The sequence below is a fragment of the Dama dama genome, chromosome 29 (assembly GCF_033118175.1).
Source record: "Dama dama isolate Ldn47 chromosome 29, ASM3311817v1, whole genome shotgun sequence".
NCBI classification, from domain to species: Eukaryota; Metazoa; Chordata; class Mammalia; order Artiodactyla; family Cervidae; genus Dama; species Dama dama.
The window spans coordinates 63,090,022-63,110,462 of NC_083709.1; the positions used below are offsets into that span (position 1 = coordinate 63,090,022).

At 44.8% G+C, this 20,441-nt stretch overlaps 1 protein-coding gene across 1 annotated transcript; it reads right to left on the reverse strand.

Annotated features, from left to right (window-relative positions):
- Window positions 1-9,019: 9,019 nt before the first annotated feature.
- Window positions 9,020-12,376, reverse strand: NPAP1 (nuclear pore associated protein 1). Its single transcript, XM_061132530.1, is given in 3 exon segments — window positions 9,020-9,279; window positions 9,441-9,787; window positions 10,083-12,376. Coding segments are annotated over 3 exon segments (2,901 nt in total).
- Window positions 12,377-20,441: the final 8,065 nt, after the last annotated feature.

Sequence of the window (20,441 nt, forward strand, 5' to 3'; positions counted from 1 at the left end):
ACTGATCCTCAGAAAAATGTACTGTGACTGGGTCTAAAACCTGACTGGAATTTTCCATAGATGTGTGATATTGGAGATGCGTTTGCAGCTGCACTTGCCAAATCACCTTTTCAAAGCACAGTAGGTCATGGCCAGAGGAGCAAGGGCTGCTCTGCTCGCTCTCAGGCAGAAAAGGATTTTAGAAATGCCAAGTTCTCTCCCACAATGGAAGGGGTTAGCAGATTATGAATTGGTGATTAGTACAAGTGTCTGTGATCCCTCAACTAATTTCCATCTTGAAGCTGGGATATAAAGACTCAGGTGCTAGGTGGTGAGTCACGATCTCTCTGAATAGGTGCTTAATCAGGAGTGGATGGGCTGAATTCAGGTCTCGGCATCTGGTACCCAGCTCTTTTTCCAGCAGGATGCCTTTAGACATGACCCTGACACCTTTGCATCTATAGCTTTTTGTTGTTGTTTGGTTGTTTGAGTATATAAAATGGTGATAACACTACTTGGTGGCATATTCAATTAAAAAAAAAAAAATAGCAACCTTTCATTACTCAGTGCAAACCAAAGAGTTAATGCTTTCTCTTAGTAACCCTGCTTAACAATTTTCTGGACTCTTCTGCTCTGGGCCAGATTCAGAAATACACAAGTGAAAGATGAGACAGTACATCATGTTTTATTCAATTGGGTCTCGATACCTGTGTGTGACTCTTAACCAAGGAATATGCAGTAGTTAAGGACACAGATTGAAATTGTTTAGAGCGTGTCTTAAACTCTGACTGCCAAGATTTAAATCTCAACTCTGGAAATTGTAAAACCTGGGAAAAATTGCTCTCCTAAATTTCATTTCCTGCATCTGAGAAAAATACCTGCATCTACCTTGTTGTAGACTGAATAATACCCCTGTCCCTAAATGTCCACATTCTAATGCCCAGAACCTGTGAATGTCACATTAAATGACAGAAGGGATTTTGCCAATGGGATTAAATGAAGGTTATTGATAGGAAGATTCTCCTGGGTTACCTGGATGGGCGCTCAGTCATCACTGGTGCCCTCACGAGAGAGAGGCAGAGGGAGATTTGACTCCAAAGAGAAAGTGATGATGAAGCTGGGTTTGGAGTGATGCAGCCAGAAACCAAGGAATGCTGACAAGAAAACAGATTCTCTCTTAGAGCCTCTAGAGGGGGCATGAATGGTCCTACCAACTCCTGATTTCAGTCCAGTGAAACTGGTTTTGGACCTCTGTCTTCCAGAACCATAAGAAAATGTGTTTCGTTTTAAGCCACCAAGTTTGTAGTAATATCACAGCAACCGTACCGAACAAATGTGCACCTCCTAGGAACTATTACCCCAGTTAAAATGTGTGACTGGAAGCACACATTGGAATATCGGCATGCAGCAGGTTTGCCATCATAAGCCATTCTTAAAAACCTGAATCCTTGGCTTTGTGGGATCATCAAATCCAGTACAGTGGTTGCCATTTTTCCCCTTGTTCATCCTGGTAACATGTCTAGACAGCTAGTAGAGAGAGCTCTGTCCTTCTCCACAGGTCCTCTCACCTCTATTAATTAGAAGGAAAGTAAAAGTTGCTTGGTCATGTCCAACTCTTTGCGACCCCATAGCCCCCCAGGCTCCTCTGTCCATGGGGATCCTCCAGGCAAGAATACTGGAGTGAGTTGCCATACCGTGCTCCAGGGGATCTTCCCAACCAAGGGATCGAACTCAGGTCTCCTGCACTGCAGGCGGATTATTTGCCAACTGAACCACCAGGGAAGCCCAAGAATACTCGGGTGGGTAGTTTCCCTTCTTCAGGGGATCTTCCTGACCCGGGAATCGAACTGGGGCCTCCTGCATTGCAGGCAGACTATTTACCAACTGAGCTACCCAGGAAGTCCCAATTAGAGGGAAGAGGTTACTTAAGTAAGATGTTACTTAAGCCACCTTATTCTCTTCCTTTGCTTTATGACTCTTCATCCAACTGGTCTTTATAAATTTTAAAGAAAACAAAGTCATTTCTCAATGGATTCAGATACTACCCCAAATTAATATTCCCAGTAAGTTCTTGTTCTTATTTCCAGACCTCATCACCAGAAATTCCTGAGCCTAAATCCTCCCTAGCTTCTAGGATCACTCATTTTCTCGTTTCTCCCTTTTCCTTTTAGTTGAGTCTTGTCATTTTAGTCCCTTCCCTAAACATAACTCGTAATAAGGTGACATAGCAAAGTGACGAAAGTATAGATGGTTTGGTTTAATCCTGGGTTTTTTCCATCTACGTACTGTGTGACATTGGACAGGCTCTTTAACCTCTCTGGGCCTCAGTTTCAAAAAAATAAGTCAGTATTGTAAATAATACCTACCTAATAAGATCGCAATTGTGAGGATTAAATGAGTTTAATATTTGCTAAGCACTTAAAATAGTACTTGTTATAGTGTAAGCACTATAATTGTGCTTGCTAATAATAATAAATGCAATTCCAAGCACATAACTTACTCAACTTTCTGTCATAACTTTGAGGTATGTATTTGATGAAATCAGTAAAATCATTCTGTTTCAAGGGGAACAGAAAAGTATTTTTGAGCAATTGTCCATGTGGCTATTTCACCACATTTGGTGTTTTCAAATTTCTGTCCAACAGCCTGGGCTAGTCCAGCAGCAAATTAAAAATGGACAGAGCTTATGTTTTGCACCCTTTATCTCACTGTCCCCCCGGCGCCACCCCCCCCCCCCCACATCCCCATCTCTTTGGACATAAGCTTTCATTTGTCCTCCATCTTCTGAAAACCTACTTCTAAGAAAGTGTCTGGGTTCATCCATGTCACCACAAAGTAGCATTGGCATATATACACTATCACGTGTAAAATAGCTAGCTAGTGGGAAGCTGCCGTATAACCCGGAGAGCGCAACCTGGTATTCTGTGATGACCTGGAGGGGAGTGAGGGGAGGGCTGAGGTAGGCTCAAGAGGAAGGGGATATATATATATATATATAATTATATATGTTTGTATTATATATAATATATATATAACTATGACTGATTTGCTTGTTGTATGGCATAAACCAATACAACATTGTAAAACAAGTATCTGCCAATTTAAAAACCAAAGGTGTGTGATCTCCAACTTCGTGTGAATTTAAGACAAAAGTGCCACTTACCTCAGAGAGACAACTCTTCAAGCCTGGTTTTGTTTTTCAAGTTTCTTTTGTTTTTCTGTCTCTCCTAGCCTTTCAACCTTGGACAAATACAGGAGATCCACTTTATGGCTCCAACACTTAGCACCCGTGGCATTCTCCCAGCCTGAAAGGAGCGTCTGAGGGCGACACTCCTGTCCCGGGACTGCTGAGAGGACCGCGCCTAGCTCTGTCTCGGGTGAAGTGTAAACTGCTGCTCAGGCAGCCCGTTGCCTCACGTCACCCTGGGTAACGGCAGTGACTGGTCCAGGGAGGGCCTGTGTGGGCTCAGCATAGTCAAGGGTGTTTCTGGATCTCTGAGAAGAAAATATTTAGGACAAGAAAGACATGCATTCATGAGTCTGAAATTCTCAAATCTTCCACAAGCCACCTTCTAATTCTTGAGAGGTATATGTGGGGATAATGCCCTGCTTGGTAATAACTAGAGTTTTAGCCTGAAGTTCCACACAAAATTTCTAATCTTAAGAAATATAAGAGGCCCTAGGTGAGATCTCACTTGTGGCCTAGACCAGTATTGGGCACAGTATGGAATAAGGACTACCTGGATCATAATTACCTGAAGTACTGGTTGAAATCCAGATTGTTAACTCTCCCACAAAGCAAGGAAATTAGGAGTGATGGGGCCAGAATTATGCGGTTTTCATGATCAGTAACTAGTCGTTATTTCCAGTCTAACCTGAAAGCAATTTGGTCTCTTTTCTTTTCAGTGTCTTATGCTTACTTTGGTCTTACAGCTTCCAAACTGAGGAGGGGGAGGGACAAGGGTTCTGAAAGAGGAGGGGATCCAGGCAAGGAAACAGTGTTGCATTTGAACATTTTAAAAATAGTTTATTCTGGGGAAATGGTTCAAGGAGAACAAAAGAAGTTGGGTCAGATTTTAGGAGAAGTAATGAAATTTTGTGAGAAAATAGCACTTGAAGGAAAAAGCAAACTGAAATACAGCATGAGTTTAAACAGTTGATGTTAGAGACAGAAGTAGGAGCATCATCCCTACAGAGAGGGAATACAGTTCTACCATTCTGTTGTCCCCAGGACCGAGCAGAACTTAGTTAATTTAACTTACTGGTTTTCAACCCATAGCATCAACCTGTAAATAAAACATAGGACACTTTGTTGTGATTGCATAACAAATTGTAAATATCATCATCACAGGTAAACAAAGCAAACATGCCATTGACCAAAGGTGAGCTGTACAGGGGGAAAGACAGAACTGGGGACACAAGCAGTCTCAGGCATAAAGAAAATGATGAGATTAGAGTGCAAGTGAATACTGTAGCTATGTACTATAGCTAATATTTCTTGAGAGCTTCCGTGTGTTGGACATTGAAGGCTGCAGATGTGTTACTATTTGCATCTTCACGAGCAACTCCACGCAATGGTGGTTGTCATCCAATTCCTCATCATACAGGTGAGGAAATAGAGGCCCAGGAAGGCTGAATAAATTGCTCAGGATTGCAGAGCTAATAAACTGAAGAACAAAGCTTCCAAGCCAAGTGGTCTATCTCCAGAACCAAGGCTTTTAGCCACTAGGCTGCAACTTCTCCCTTCAATAAAAGCCAGCGAAAATTGCATGGCATTACAGAAGAGAGGCAGCAGAAGTAATGAAATGAATATGATGTATTGGAAGGAAGAGGGATGAGAAGTAGTGGGGGTAGGAGTTTATCTTCCTGCCTCATGCTAGGGTGCTAAAATGGATCTACAATGGATTCAGCAGATAAACATAATGTCTAGAATTATGGGGGCAACATTCATGTGGCCAAAAACTGGCTCTGAAGAGGGGAACTGGGGTTAGAAAAGTTGAATTTCTGTATTTGAGATGCTATCATGTCCACATATTATTTTCATAACAATATTTCCATTTATTTAGAAGTAGCTTCAACTGTGTAAATGCATTAAAACGTGAAATTCAAAATCATCTTTATATCTCATACATTTGCTAAGTGCTTGCCTTATCAGAATTGTTCTTTTCAGCTTTGAAGGATTTTTGTTTTTTAATGAAAAGCATTATAAATTTTAAAAATTAAAAATTGTCCCTGGTAATATTGTCCTGCATGGCCGAGAGAAGGTGTGAAACTATTAGAAGCAAACTGTATTTTAACCCTGCTTCTGGTAGGAAAGGAGAGTCTCTGAAGTCAGGCAGCAGGAGCTTTGATCCTCTGGAGTCATAACAAACAACTTGGAGTAAATGAATCAGGTGGCAGGGTGCCTGGAGGAGGCTGTCGGCCTCTCTGTGATGGTGTTCTTTGGTTTTGCAGGACTAATCTCAGAAATGTTGCATCAGGCTCAGTGCTGTGCATTTTTAGGCTAGAGTATTTTAGGCTGGAGTATTTTTCCATCTGTATACTTCATGGAAGTGCTTCAAGCAAGCACTTTTATGCTCCCTTTAAAATGGGAATCTCCTATTTGGATTGCCTGGTGAAGACATTTGAAGTAATTCATTAAGTATACATATGCATGCTCTATCTCCATCTATGTAGCTATCAATCATCCTTTCCCTACTCACCTGCCTCTATTAGTCTGCTCAGGCTGCTATAACAGAATAGCATAGACTAAGTGGCTTAAACAAGAGACATTTCACACTTCTGGGAAGTCTAAGAGCAAGGCAGATCTACTTCCAGGTGAGTCCTCCATTTTTGGCTTGTAGATGGCCATCTTCTTGCTGTGTCCTCCTCACATGGTGGAGAGAGAAAGCTTTAGTGTTTTTTCTGTTTCTTATAAGAGCTAATCCCATCAGGACAGCTCTACCCTCATGGCCTCTTCTAAACCTAGTTACCTCCTAAAAACTCCATCTCCTAATTCCATCACACATAAGGGGATAGGGCTTCAATATATGAATCTGTGGAGGGGGACAAAAAAATTGTCTTAACTCTCTATATCTGTCTGTCTATTTGTCTTTATGTGTAGAATAATAACAGTGGCTTATAATTCATTTCCCTGTGTTATTTTATCCTTCCAAAACTCGTGTGAGGTAAATTGGCCATAGGAAAATCACTAATTTCATTGAAACATTTGAAGGTTGAATTAACTTTGTGATCACACAATCAATAAATGATGATGCCACAATTCAATCCACATCTTCTCCATCCTCCTTTCCTCTTCTCTTCTCCCTTGCCACTTTCTGACTTTATTCCAGCCGCATTATTTACTAGCTTTTCCCTTAGGACATTGGTGTCCTTCTTCTGGGCCTTGGAGAGGTTATTCCCATTATCTGGAATGCTTTTTCCTCAGATATCTGACTCAGTTGCCTCCCGCTACACTGTTCAAATTCCACCTTCCCAGTAAGACTTATCCTGTTCTACTGTTTAACTGGAAAACCTTGTTTCTCTGCCCATACACTGCTCAATCTCTGTTGCATTTGTTACTAGGCTTCCCTGGAGGCTCAGTCAGTAAAGAATCCACCTGTAATGCAGGAGACCTGGCCCAATCTCTGGGTCAGGAAGACCCCCTGGAGAAGGAAATGGCAACCCACTCCAGTGTTCTTGCCTGGGAAATCCTGTGGCCAGAGGAGCCTACAGGTGGGCTACAGTCCCTGGGGTTGCAAAGAGTCTGACACAGCTTAGCAACTAAACCACACCACTGACTTCTGTTCTCCCCTCTGACTAGAGGATAGGCTACAGAGAGTCAGGAGTTTTGCCTTTATTGAACCTACTGGAGGCCCAGCAGAACTCTAGGGTCTGCAAGAACTGGACACAGTTATAACTCTTATGTTTGGTATTTTAGCAGCCTATCTCAGAGCCAAGCCAGTTATTAAAGAGAATCTTTTCTGATACTTTAAACAGTATGATAAACTTGAAGTAAACTTAAATTTTCAACAATTACAGAGCAGGCATGGACTCTTCCTTTGTTTCTCCAGACACATGAACCTGGATACAAAATCCATCCTCTCTGGGTGAAGTGGGAACATACAAAGATGACTGGCCTAAGTTTCAATTGAATAAAAAGATGCACAAAAGAGACATTTAAACATTTTCAAAAACGAAAACCATAAAGTGTGTTTCCTCTTCACACATCAGGGATTATCTAGCCTCTGGTTTGGTTAGAGTGGTGCAGGGGGAGAGAGAGAGACATAGAGAAGAAAGGATGAGTTGCCCTGTCTCTCCTTCCTCTGGACCTTAGTTCTTCCTGGACTGTCACTCCTTACACTCAAAACAGATTTCAGAAGTCAGCACACATGGTCATAATGTATGCCTAGCTCCACAACCCAGTCACTGGGACCCAGAAAATTTTGCAACCTTAAGTCTGCCTCAACACATCATGACTCGTATATATCAATGAGTAAAGACACGTAAACAGTAGTAGATTAACAAGAATAAGTTTTTACTTATATATAAATTACATATATACATATTTGTACATAAAGCTGGGAAAGATAAGGGTCCATTGAGGCACGTGGGTAGGGGGAGAGGAAGCAGCTAAAGACAGCAGTAGAACTTGCCAGTTCCAAGTGTAGGGAAAATAGCCAGAAGTTTGGGTCGGCCAAGTTTACAGTCAAACCAGGGATGGCATAGTGGATGATACATGCAGATTATTTTCCATCCTCCAAATGGAACTTCTCAATTCTGGTATGTAGTTCTGAACTGGGCTCATATGTTTCTCACCCTGCAACACACCCACACTCCTCACCCATGCACATACAACACACACCTACTCGTGCACACCGCTGAGAGTGTGGTCCTTTGGCTCATTGTAGGAAGAAAGCAGGTTAACAGTTTCACTTAAATGGGCAGAGTCGTTTTCCAGCAAAGCCCATTCATCATTGCACAGAATCTGCAGAACAAGATATGCTCTTTATTCATTGAGTTTCTTCACAGAAGAAAGGAGTTTGCTAATGCTCCAGTGAAATCCTGGGCAGGTGATGAAAGTACCAGACCCAGAGCACAGACGCAGCTTCCCTGACCAGGAGCCGCTAAACACACCATTGAGCTCCTCCAAAGTCAGAGGGGTGCCCTGAGTTGGGGTCCCAGGAGTTCTGAGTACAGACGTTCCTCTTTAAATATATATGGTGCTATCCCCCATCATACTACGTGGGTTTGGGCTGGGGAGGCCTGGGTGCTTTGTATGAATGGAACACCAGAAGTGTACTCAATCACAGCAGGTAAGGTGCTGGCCCCCATCACCCGCTCTGTGCTTTGCATATATGAGTTCTGAGTCCAGTGGCAGGTGCTGACACTGGGGCCTCCCATCCTAGATGAGATGTGGCTCCTTCCATGTGTTCACCCATGGTGTATTGGCCAGGTGGGTCCCAGTTGTACCGATGGGAAGTGTGGATACCAGGTCCTCCATTCCTGGGAATGATGATGTTCCCTCCTATACCACCACCACTTGGATCTTGGACAGGTGGACCCCTTGTGTTTGGAAATAAGGTGGAACTTCTAGTGGCTTTCAAGCCAGGGGTGGGTCTCACACTTGCAAATCCAATGGATGCAGTGTTGTTCTGGTGAAAAGTTGAAATTGACTTGTCCCTTAACACAAATTTCTTCTTCATGGTGATGGGACTTGTAACTGTAGATTTTCTACACTCATGTGGGTCCTGGGTGCAGTGATGGGAAGTGCTAACACCCCGACCTCTAACCATAAGGATGGTGGTGTCCCCTGCCGTGACTCTACCACCTGGACTTGGCTCAAGGAGACCCCAGGCATTTGGATTCAAGTTGGAACCAGATATGTGCCCGGATGCTGGGATTGTGGCTTGTCCTTCCTACTGCAGCAGGCATACTGCAATGAGATGACCCCAAGGTGATCTGGCCACAGTAGGAACACAGGTGGTGCTGGGTGTCCCACACAGTTCTGCCCAAAAGTTAGGTGGGCCAGATGCTTCTGAATAAGTGAGGCCTAGGGCATTCACACCAACCCAAAACTCCCACCAGCCATAGAGGCTGCAGGTCCCAACAACAGTGGGCCTCATGTGGTACTAGCAGACAGCAAGCTACTGTCTCCAGTACTGGGCACTGTGGTATCCACTCCAAAACCAGAAGTAGCAGATACATCCCTGGGGAAAATACCTGAGCTGTAGACAAAGGCCGGCTGCATGTTGATGGTGGTAGTGGAAGACAGGGGATCTGGTAAATCTGAATCCATTATCCTTCCTCTGGGTGGCTGGACTGCAGAAGAGGTTAGCTTTTTATCTTGTGCTAGGGCTAATGGGTTTCCCAGTGGAATAGACTTGTTACACTTCTTCCTATTGTTGGCCCCAGATGTGGGCTGAATGGTGAGTTCTGGGTTTCAAGCTTCACTTGAAACATGGGTACTTCTATTTACCAACTCCACAGGTAAATAAGTCGAGGCTTGGGTCCAGGCATTGCTGCCACTGGGTGCTGTGTTCTCAGAACCAGGAACAGCCATGTGATATGGGTAGTGGTTCTCCTTGGAGTCAGAGGTAGACTGGAAAGTAAAGTCCGAGGAGGAGGTGCATCCATAGCATTGATGTCAAAGACTGGTTTGACATCTGTAGAGATGCCGACTGCTGAAGCATAGATAACTGCTGAAGCCATAGGTGGGGGGCTGGGGAAAACAGGAGCTGAAGCCATAGATGGGGGTTTGGGGAAAACAGGAGCTGAAGCCATAGATGGGGGGCTGGGGGAGGAAGGACCCAAAGCCATAATTTGGGGACTGAGGGAAACAGCCAAAGCCGTAGTGGGGGGGGGGGGGGGACAGGGAAGACAGGACCCAAAGCTGTAGATGGGGGGGCTAGGGGAGATAGTGGCCGGAACCCTAGATGGAGGGATGGGGAAGACACTGGCTGGAGTCCTAGACAGTGGGGCTGGGGAAGACAGGACCCAAGGCCGTAGATGAGGGACCAAGGGAGACATCAGCCGGAGTCCCAGGTGGGGGCCCAGGGAAGGCAGTAGCCTGATCCCCAGGTGGTGGCCCGGGCAAGACGGCAGCCTAATCCCCAGGTGGGGGCCCGGGCAAGGCGGCAGCCTGATCCCCAGGTGGGGGCCCGGGCAAGGCGGCAGCCTGATCCCCAGGTCGGGGCCCGGGCAAGGCGGCAGCCTGATCCCCAGGTTGGGGCCCGGGCAAGGCGGCAGCCTGATCCCCAGGTGGGGGCCTGGGGAAGGTGGCAGCTGCATCCCCAGGTGGGGACCCGGGGAAGACGGCAGCCGGAGCCCCAGATGAGGGCCCGGGAATGGCAGCAGCCTGATCCCCAGGTGGGGGCCTGGGGAAGGCGGCAGCCTGATCACCAGGTGGGGGCCCGGGGAAGGCGGCAGCCAGAGCTCCAGATGGGGGCCTGGGAAAAACAGAGGCTCTCTGCTGCTCATCAGTGGCTGCAAATGTGGGGTGAGGGTTGGTTTGCGAGTCAGAGGGATAGTTAAAAATTGAAGCGTGGCAGGAGACCATTGGCACAAATGGGCCGGTGGTGTCTGGTCTCTCTGCAGTGTGTGTCTGCTCCACCCCTATACCTGGGGGAGACTGAAAAATTACAGCTTGAGAAGGGGGAGTAGTGTCCATGTCAGTGATGTCCGAATCTGAAGGAGACGGGGGGGTCACACTTGCAGATGCTATGACTGTGGTGGTCAAAGGGACTGCAGAAGTGACAGGCTGCTCAGTTGGAGCAGGGGGAGCGATGGGAGGGTCTGGAAGAGGGGTGAGTAAGTATAAGGGAGGGGGAGAATCTACACACATGGGTGTTGGGGATTCATTTCTGTAGGAGGGTGGCTGGAAGGGGAGGGTTGGGGTGCTCAGAGGTGTGGAGAGGTCAGAAATAAAAGGTGGTGTTGCTCTGACTGAACATGGAGTGCCTGCGTCCTCCTTAAGGGTAATTCCCACAATGGGATTGAAAACTGGAGGAAGAAGAGGATCTGCACGAATAGCAGAATGAGAGGACACGGGGGCTGTGTGTCTTGCCACCCGATCCATATAAGGTGTCAGGCAAGGTGGAAGGCCAGCCAGATTGGCGAATCTGGAGGACAGGTCGGCCAAGTTGGTGGTGGTAGAAGGGACCTGCAAAACGTGACTGACCGCCAGGCAGCCTGTGGTCCCTGGGGCGGGCGGAGCGGTGCTGCGGCGTCGCATGGCCTTCCTTGCATCCTTCAGGATTTTGTTCCGCTGACGCTCCATGTTTTGTCTCAGGGTGCCCCAGGTTTTGGCGAGAGTCATGGCTGGAAGCTTCGGAGGTGGGGGAAGGTCACTGCGACCCCACGGCAGCGGCGGCGGCGGCCGAGGCGGCAGCAGCGGCGGCAGCGGCAGAAAGAGCGGCGGGGGCATCGGCCTCTTGCAGGGGCGCCCGCTGCCCGCAGCTCCCGCGGGAGAAGAGCCTCTCCGCCGGGGGTCTGCAGGTGCTTCACGCTGCAGCGCCTTCCCGGACACCAGTGACTCTGGGGAGCCGGGCTGGTGGTCTTCACCCAGCACTTCTTCTACTGGCCTCTCGGGCAGCAGGCTGCAGCACGGACTTGGGGCAGACAGCACCGTGGCCAGGGGGCCAGGCTGCGAGGGAGGCCGGCGGTCTCCAGCAGTGCCGTCTGAGCAGATGGCGGGGCTTTGGGAGGAAGGCTTCGTCCGAGACACCTGGGCTTTCTCACTGACGTTGCCTCCTGGGTGCACCGGCAGGAGGTTTGGAGGCTCGGGACTGCACTGGAGGGGCGGGAGGAGCCCGCCGGTCTCCTGGGGCCTAGGTGTCCTTGTCACAGCCCCGCTGCGGTACGGACTCATCTTTCCGTTGGCCTCTCCTTCGGCCTCTGTGTGACCTTCCTCCTTTGTCACGCCTTCCCTGCGCTCTTCCCGGACCATCGCCTTCCTCTCCTTTGCGCAAGGAAGTGGGCGGTGACTGGCTGGTACCGGCTTCCCAGCCTTGCCTACCTGAACATGTAGCTCAGGGAGTGAAGGCAGCAGAGTAATTTTGCGCCCCGGTGGAGGAATTCTGACAGTTCTCGAAGGTCCGAACATCATGGAATTACGAGTGGACAGGACGGGCTGCTTCTTCGGCAACTGCCTCAAGTTCGCCAGGGGTAGGACGCCCACACGGGAGTACCCAGCCTGCTGGATTGGGTACCGACTTTTCGGCGCGATGTAAGAGCCGGATGATAAAGGCACTCGGTCCTGGTTGAGCAGCCTGCGGCCAGGGTGTAAAGCAGGAGCTGGGGCGGCTGGGTGGCCCCGGCCAGATGTGATGGCATCCCGACGGCGCAAAACCAGCGAGCGATGGCCCAGCGGGTGCCGGCGGCGGAGCGCGGAAACAAGTTTACACAGTAAATTGCCCATATAGGACAGATTGTGCGCCAAAAACCTCGAGAATAGAATGTGAAACTGGGAGAGGGTCTCCCTAGCTTCTGAGTCCTCTCGTGGTCAAACACGCACTGGAGGGAGGAGGACTCAGCCTGGCGTTTGTGACACGTCCATGGTATACACGTCACAGAGAAAATGCGCTCCGCGCGCACGTGGCAGACTCCGGGGCAAAGGGCGGGGCCCAGCGCATGACCCCTCCCGGACTCTCTAGCCGCTGAGACTTCCCACTGTGGGTGGCAGGTGTTTGGCAACAGATGGGCCACCATGCGGAGACTGTTGAGGACTGTGGGGGCCTCCTCCTCCAGAGCTCATCCTATCTGGCACCTCATCATGCAGCCCCCTTGGTGCCTGCGTGTGTATCGGCCGGCCCTTCCCTGCCTGGGTCTCAGAGACCTGTGCGAAGCTGACTGCAGGAGCCACCCACCCTGCCGGGGGTTGGTCCAGCACCTGTGGGCCCCCCCAGCTTCTCTGCGAGGCCAGGAGCCAGGAGCACCTTCTCCGCTGCTGCTCCTCTGCCATCATCACCAGCCGGAATGCAGAGCCCTCACCTGGCCGGGTGCTGCACCCCACCACGCCCTTTCCTGGCAGGTAAGGCTCTTTCTTCACTTCTTTTTAGAAATTTGGTACAACAGTTAAATCTTAGACTGTTCTTCAGGTTGTGCAGATGGTAATGGCTTAGCCAGGATGTGAACCAGACCTGCTCTGGGCTGTGGTGCCTCTCCACCATACATGCTTCACATGTTACTGTTCTTTGCTTGTACTCCTTATGGCACTTAGCCCTAAGTGTCATACCTATAATGAGTCTATATCCTACCCTGTAAAAGGTTTTCTTTTGCTCAATTCATGAATTGATCACCTACTGCACTGGGTTCCGATCTCAGAAGATGCAGGTTAAGGACCAGCAGTTGTCAGCATAGCACCAGCGGAGGTTTTCCCTTTGGTATAGTTTGAAGGATCCAGATATGTAAAGATTATCGTCTAGATAAATCATGGGCTTTCCGGAAAGAAATTTACCAGTGCATTATTCTGTATGGATTAGAAGCCTATTTCTATGGCCTTCCTGGAGTATGTTCAGTAAGGCAACTCATTCATGTTGAGAAAGCAAATACATCATTTATTGCAGCTTCATAGTGGAGCACTGTGTCAGTTTAAAATAGTCAGTACAATTTGGTCACTGTGAGCATGTCAGCTTGGTCCACTCTTTACTACCATATATAATTCTAGAGATTCTTATGCCCAGGAGAGAAGTCACACTCTTGGGTGTCTAAGACAAGGGAGACATGTTATTATTCACGAGGTAGAAGCTTCAAAATAATAGGAAAGAACTGAAAACTCCTAGTCTAACATGGCTTTATTGAGTTTGAATCTTGTTTCTTTGGCTTACTTCATTGGAGTGTTTTCTTTCTCCTGGGCTGACATTGTGTGTTACCCACCAGGCATGTGACAGGTAGAGGTTTCAGAACCCAGAATTGTATTGATCAGTGAAACTTTATTTATATATTTTAGTTTAAAATCTATTTAAAATAACACTGGACATAATTCATATATTATAAATTAGTTTGCCCTCTGCTCTTGAGATTCTTTTTATAGTATGTCAGAGCAAATTTGGACTTCCATCCCCAATAAGATTTGAGATTGGAGGACACAAAAGGTTTTCCCAGACCTAAATTATGTCTGAAAAAAGCGAGAAATATCATAAGCCCTATCTGACCTCTCTAGGAGCAGAAATGATTTACAGCCATGGCATTTAACCATAATTCCTTGATCTCATTTGAGAAGAGTTCAGTAAGGAACAATCTCTTCATTTTTGTTTCTTCCTTATTTTCTTGTCTTGCTTACCAACAATCCATTGTAATCCATGAATTAATATGGCAGCAGGCTGAGTGGTCTCTGGAGCTCATTCAAGTAACTTTTTTCCCTAAAATAACTTTAATTTCCTTGTTTTTCAGCTCTTCTTTCCTTGCCCTTTACTATAACCAGAATTCACCAAAAGCTAACTGGCTTTGTGCAGACCCTTCTTAGGACAATCTTTCCTTAATTATTTTATTCATCACTCTGTTTCATTTTTTGCCTTCTCAAAATATGTTGAAATCTTTCTGTACTTGATGACTTCCACAACCTCTTGGCTTTTATTGGCTTATTAATTTTGGTATTTCTACACTTTTATTTAAGTATGGTTTCAGAAGGAACAGAAAGTAAATATGTGTCCTAGTCTGCCATCTTGAGCTGAAAATCCCTATCAATTTTGGCATCCAGCATTCCCATGGGGTGGGGGTGGGGGGGGGGAACTTTGGCATTAATAGGTGTAACACTCAAGATTTCAGCTTTTCTTGGGCAGTGACTAAAGACATAGTATGTGGTGATTTCTAATGGGAAAATAATAACTATTTCATGGAATTTATTTGAGGATTACATTAGATAATGAACATACAAATGCTTTCTAAAGTTTAAAAGTCCATAAAAATGTTCTTTGTTATTGATTTGTTGCTACTTCAGTTTTACTTGACAGTGATTTATGACCTTGCTTATGTGAGAAGATGCCTTCTGATTTGTTGTTTTGAAAGTTAGATTATATTTTTCAACAGCTCAATGAAAATAACATCATTTCTGAAGGTTAAGGGTGAAGCTGTAAATGTTTCTTCATAGCTATCACTTTATAATATTTTCAGTAGCTAATTCACTCATTATTCCTCCTCCCAATTTTTTTGTGGACCTACTACCAGCCAGATCTTTACTTCAGGTGTTGGAAAACATTTTCCAGATTTTTAAATATGTATCTTAGGCTTGGTGGGCCGTATACAGTTTCTGTAGCTTCTTCTCCTCTTTCTTCAGCAGCCTTTCAAAATGTGAGGCTCAGTATTAGCTTACCAGTCATAAAAAAACAGGCTGAGCTCACAATGATTTGTGAGTAATTATTTGCCAGCCCTTGCTCTATGTTGTCACTGGGTGAAAGGTGCATTTTTGAGTAAATCATGTCTTTGAGTCAACTCTTGGTCTTCCGGAGCTTGTCCTTACTCTCTTGCAGTTTCGAATCAACAGGGCATTCAGAGAGATCCTGTTAAAACATAAATCAGATTGTGTTGCTCAGATCTCTTCAGTGACTTACTCCAAGCTGAAAGCAATGTCCTCAGAGTGCCTCCACAGGCCTAGGAATCTGGGCCTCTGTTTGCTCCCCGACTTGTTGCTTCTCCTCTCTACTTTGCTCACTGTATTTCCCACACACTGACATCCTTTCTGTTCCTTGAATACTCTAGGCACATTCTTGCCGCCTTCTCTTTCCATCTGACACTTCCCTCTGCTGGTAATATTCATTCCCCAGATATGCACTTTGCTCCCTTCCACAGCCACCTTAAATTCCTTGATAAATTTTATCTTCCCCATAAAGCCTTCATTTATTACTTAATTTCAAGTGGCAGGTGCCTTCTATCAGCCATCTCCATCTCCCTACCATGCTTTCTGTTTTTTCTCCAGCACTTACCTGATATACTAGTTATTCTATGCATCTATTTAATTTTTATTTACATATTTGCACTTGTATTTTTATATTTGCTTGTTTATTTTTGTCTGTCCCCTCAATTGGAGAGAGGGTGTATTCATCTGTGTTGACCACTGCTGTGTCATCAACCTACAAAACATACTGAAGAATGGTGCCTGAACCTTGATAAGGGATGAAGAAATTGGCCACATAGCTAAATATGTGCATAAATTAATGAACAAATCTATGGGCTTCTGGATTGAGGGCTAATGAAAAGAGGAAGGCAAATGTTTGGGACAGGGTTCTACAAGAAGTAGAATTTGGAATGCTCTGATAGCTATCCTAATAGATAAGGTCTTATTAATTTAGATAGTTTTAATGAGAAAGCTGGGAACTAGGGACACACAGCATCAAGATTTTTATAATGAATTGTATAGAGTTCTTTTTAAGTGTGCACAGATATCACTGAAAATCTATGCATGTGTGCATGCCTCTATTACTTTTTTTAGTGCTTTACCAGCCCCTCAAGGACAGGGATATAGTAAGTAGCAGTATCTTTCCTTTCAGTTCAGTTCAGTCACTCAGTCGTGTCCGACTCTTTGCGACCCCATGAATCGCAGCACGCCAGGCCTCCCTGTCCATCACCAACTCCCGGAGTTTACTCAAACTCATCTCCATCGAGTTGGTGATGCCACCCAGCCATCTCATCCTCTGTCGTCCCCTTCTCCTCCTGCACCCAATCCCTCCCAGCATCAGGGTCTTTTCCAATGAGTCAACTCTTCGCATGAGGTGGCCAAAGTATTGGAGTTTCAGCTTCAGCATCAGTCCTTCCAATGAACACCCAGGACTGATCTCCTTTAGGATGGACTGGTTGGATCTCCTTGCAGTCCAAGGGACTCTCAAGAGTCTTCTCCAGCACCATAGTTCAAAAGCATCAATTTTTTGGTGCTCATCTTTCTTCACAGTCCAGCTCTCACATCCATACATGACCACTGGAAAAACCATAGCCTTGACTAGATGGACCTTTGTTGGCAAAGTAATGTCTCTGCTTTTTCATATGCTATCTAGGTTGGTCATAAATTTCCTTCCAAGGAGTAAGCGTCTTTTAATTTCATGGCTGCAATCACCATCTGCAGTGAGTTTGGAGCCCCAAAAGATAGTCTGACACTGTTTCCACTGGTTCCCCATCTATTTCCCATGAAGTGCTGGGACCAGATGCCATGATCTTAGTTTTCAGAATGTTGAGCTTTAAGTCAACTTTTTCACTCTCCTCTTTCACTTTCATCAAAGGGCTTTTTAGTTCCTCTTCATTTTCTGCCATAAGGGTGGTGTCATCTGCATATCTGAGGTTATTGATATTTCTCCTGGCAATCTTGATTCCAGCTTGTGCTTCTTCCAGCCAAGCATTTCTCATGATGTACTCTGCATATAAGGTAAATAAGCAGGGTGACAATATACAGCCTTGATGTACTCCTTTTCCTATTTGGAACCAGCCTGTTGTTCCATGTCCAGTTCTAACTGTTGCTTCCTGACCTGCATATAGGTTTCTCAAGAGGCAGATCAGGTGGTCTGGTATTCCTATCTCTTTCAGAATTTTCCACAGTTTATTGTGATCTACACAGTCTTAATTTGTTCAAAATTATATCATAATTTATTTGCAACCGTGAAACTAGACTTAGTTTTTGAGTAGACCCTCCCTAGAAATCTGTGACATTAATAAAAGCAACAAACATGTGTTCAGCTTCCAATGATACACATAATAGAGACTCAATTATGGGCCATCCATTTTAATGAAGGCATAAAGTAATTTAATAAATACAGAGCAAAGAGAATATTAAGTTTTGTCCTCTGTTAATATTAATAATGGATAAAGTGGGCTCCAACACCTTCAAGAGAGCTTGAGACCATCACCTCTGTGTAATGGCAGAGGGATGTTCAGCTAGGGTATTGTTCTCTGTAACTCAGAAAAATACCCATAATGTATAATGATACTTACTGAGTCAGATATGGGACATTTGGGTGATTAGGAGTCCTTTAGCATGATTCTTTCAGATGCCTTAGCACCAAGATGAAGCTAGCAGCTTTGGACACTTTCAGCAATGAAGAGTTTGTTAATTTTCGTGCTGAATGAAATTAGCTTATTTCTTCTTGAAAGCCTCCCACATACCATTCTAACCTCTGTTTTCTTTTTGGAAAGACTTTTAGAAATTAAAGATCAAGATAAAAAATAAATCACAACTTAAATGATACATGGAATATTTTTCTGACTTAAAAGACCATGCAGAATTAAATATGACCTAGTTCAAATCTGAGCTACTAGGGCTTCTCTGGTAGCTCAGATTATAAAGAATCTGCTTGCAATGCAGGAGACCCGGTTTCAATCCCTGGGTTGGGAAGATCCCCTGGAGAAGGAAATGGCAACCCATTCCAGTATTCTTGCCTGGAAAATCCCATAGACAGAGGAGCTTGGCAGGCTACAGTCCATAGGGTCACAAAGAGTCAGACAGGACTGAAGCGACTTAGACTAGCACAGTTCAAATGTTAATTTCATTTTAATGTGTATAATGGAGTGGAATCTCCAAGGTGCCAGAAAACAAGAATTCACCCTACCTACTTGAAACTGCAGCACAGCACACACACACTTCAGTTACCAGTTCCGTTCATTCCACAGAATTATCCTCATCAAACATAGTGTTCTATATACCTGGGATGTATCTCACTTAGTTTTAAGAATTTCCAGATAACTCTTCATACATAGTGTTACAATTCCAATCTTGCCAAGTCCTGCACCAGTTACATAGAACACAGCACATTTATTTCTCTGGGTTGTTCAGATCCCAGTGAAAGAAGAATGGAGTGGGACCAAAGAGATCAGGATTCTTGTCCCAGATCTACCATAAAATAATTGTGTTCTCAGGAAAATTGTAGTTACTCTAGACCCCTTTCCTTTTCTTTCTTTCCACAGAGTTGCACTAGATGACACCAAATAGCATCCCACTCTTCGCAGTAATACCGTCGACGTTATTGGTATTCTGAAACAAATGGAGACAATGACACCTGAAGCTGCACACCGTCTCTGTAACTGTGTTCTTAGAGTTGCCTCTATTTTAAAAATGAAAAGATGGCTGAACACAGAAGTAGATGTTTTGACCAGAGGCTCCAAAGTAAATGAAACTAAACCACAAATTTCCTTCTTTCCCGAAGCTCACTTAACTGAAACATAGGCTACTGGATACTAAGCTCTAAAGCATATTATCAGCGTATTTTAAAAGAAGCTATTCTTCTAGGATTTCTAATGAATAGCAGGAAGTTTTGAAATTGTTAAAAGATCATCTGATCCTGTGGGATTTACAGCTCCATTTTCCAGTCAAGCAAGTTGAATTAGGGCATCTGAACTTGTGGATGCATCTCAGAACTAACATTCTGAACCTCTTGAGTTTTTCTTCATGCTGTCAGAAATTCATGCCAGATAATCCTTTTAATAGCGAATATGTACAGACTTATATATTTTCATATAAGAAAGCAATGTAGTGAGTCAGGATGGAAGTGAAGCCTTCAGTCTCAGAGGGGTGTTGAGCTCCTGGTGAAATATAGTCATCATTTCTTTAAAATAGAAAAGCAGTTATTTGATGTTATTAACACCAAATAACTATTGATACATTTATCTGTGATCCATGTATTTACTGTACCAACTAGGTGTGTTCTCTTTGGGAAGTATACAGCTGCTTGAGACACAGACTGTTTATTTTTGTTTGTTTTCCCACAGAGACCGTGACCTTCTGATCAGGAACGTCTGTATTTCACTAACATCTGGAACCACCAGCTAACACAGTGTCTAAAATGTAGCCAATGAATATGAAATCAGTGAACACGTTTTTAAAATCCAGGCCAGGGCATGGGCAAATATAAATTTTTTGTTTTCAGTCATAACTAGATTGAAACATGTAAATGATATAGACAACAAGTGCTATAGTAATTCAAAGAAGGCATAGAACAGATAGCCTGTAAGGATCTATTGTATAGCACAGGGAGCTATGCTCAATATTTTGTAATGACTTATTAATGGAAAATCATCTGATAAAGGACATATATATATATATATATATATATATATATATAAAAATTAATCACTGAATTGTACACCTGAAACTAACATGGCATTGGAAATCAACTAAATTTCAATTTAAAAAACAGACGACCACAAAAGACACCAAGAAGTCATAGACATTCTTGTGATATTTCCATAAAGAAGCCAAATGAAGAAGAGAGAGAGGGCTTATGAATTAACCAGAGGAGGAGTCACAGAGAACCTAGGCTTGGACCTGAGCTTGAGTTTGCATTAAGATTGCAGCGCAGGTATAGATGGAGGTAATCACACACACTCACTGTACCAAGACTAGCTGAAGTTATGAGTGTCGTTCAAGATCCCAAAGCAAGTACAGTGTGGAGTCAGAATTTCAAGTGACGTCTAATACACCAAAATCCAGCCAGTCCATCCTAAAGGAAATCAGTCCTGAATATTCATTGGAAGGACTGATGTTGAAGCTGAAACTCCAATATTTTGGC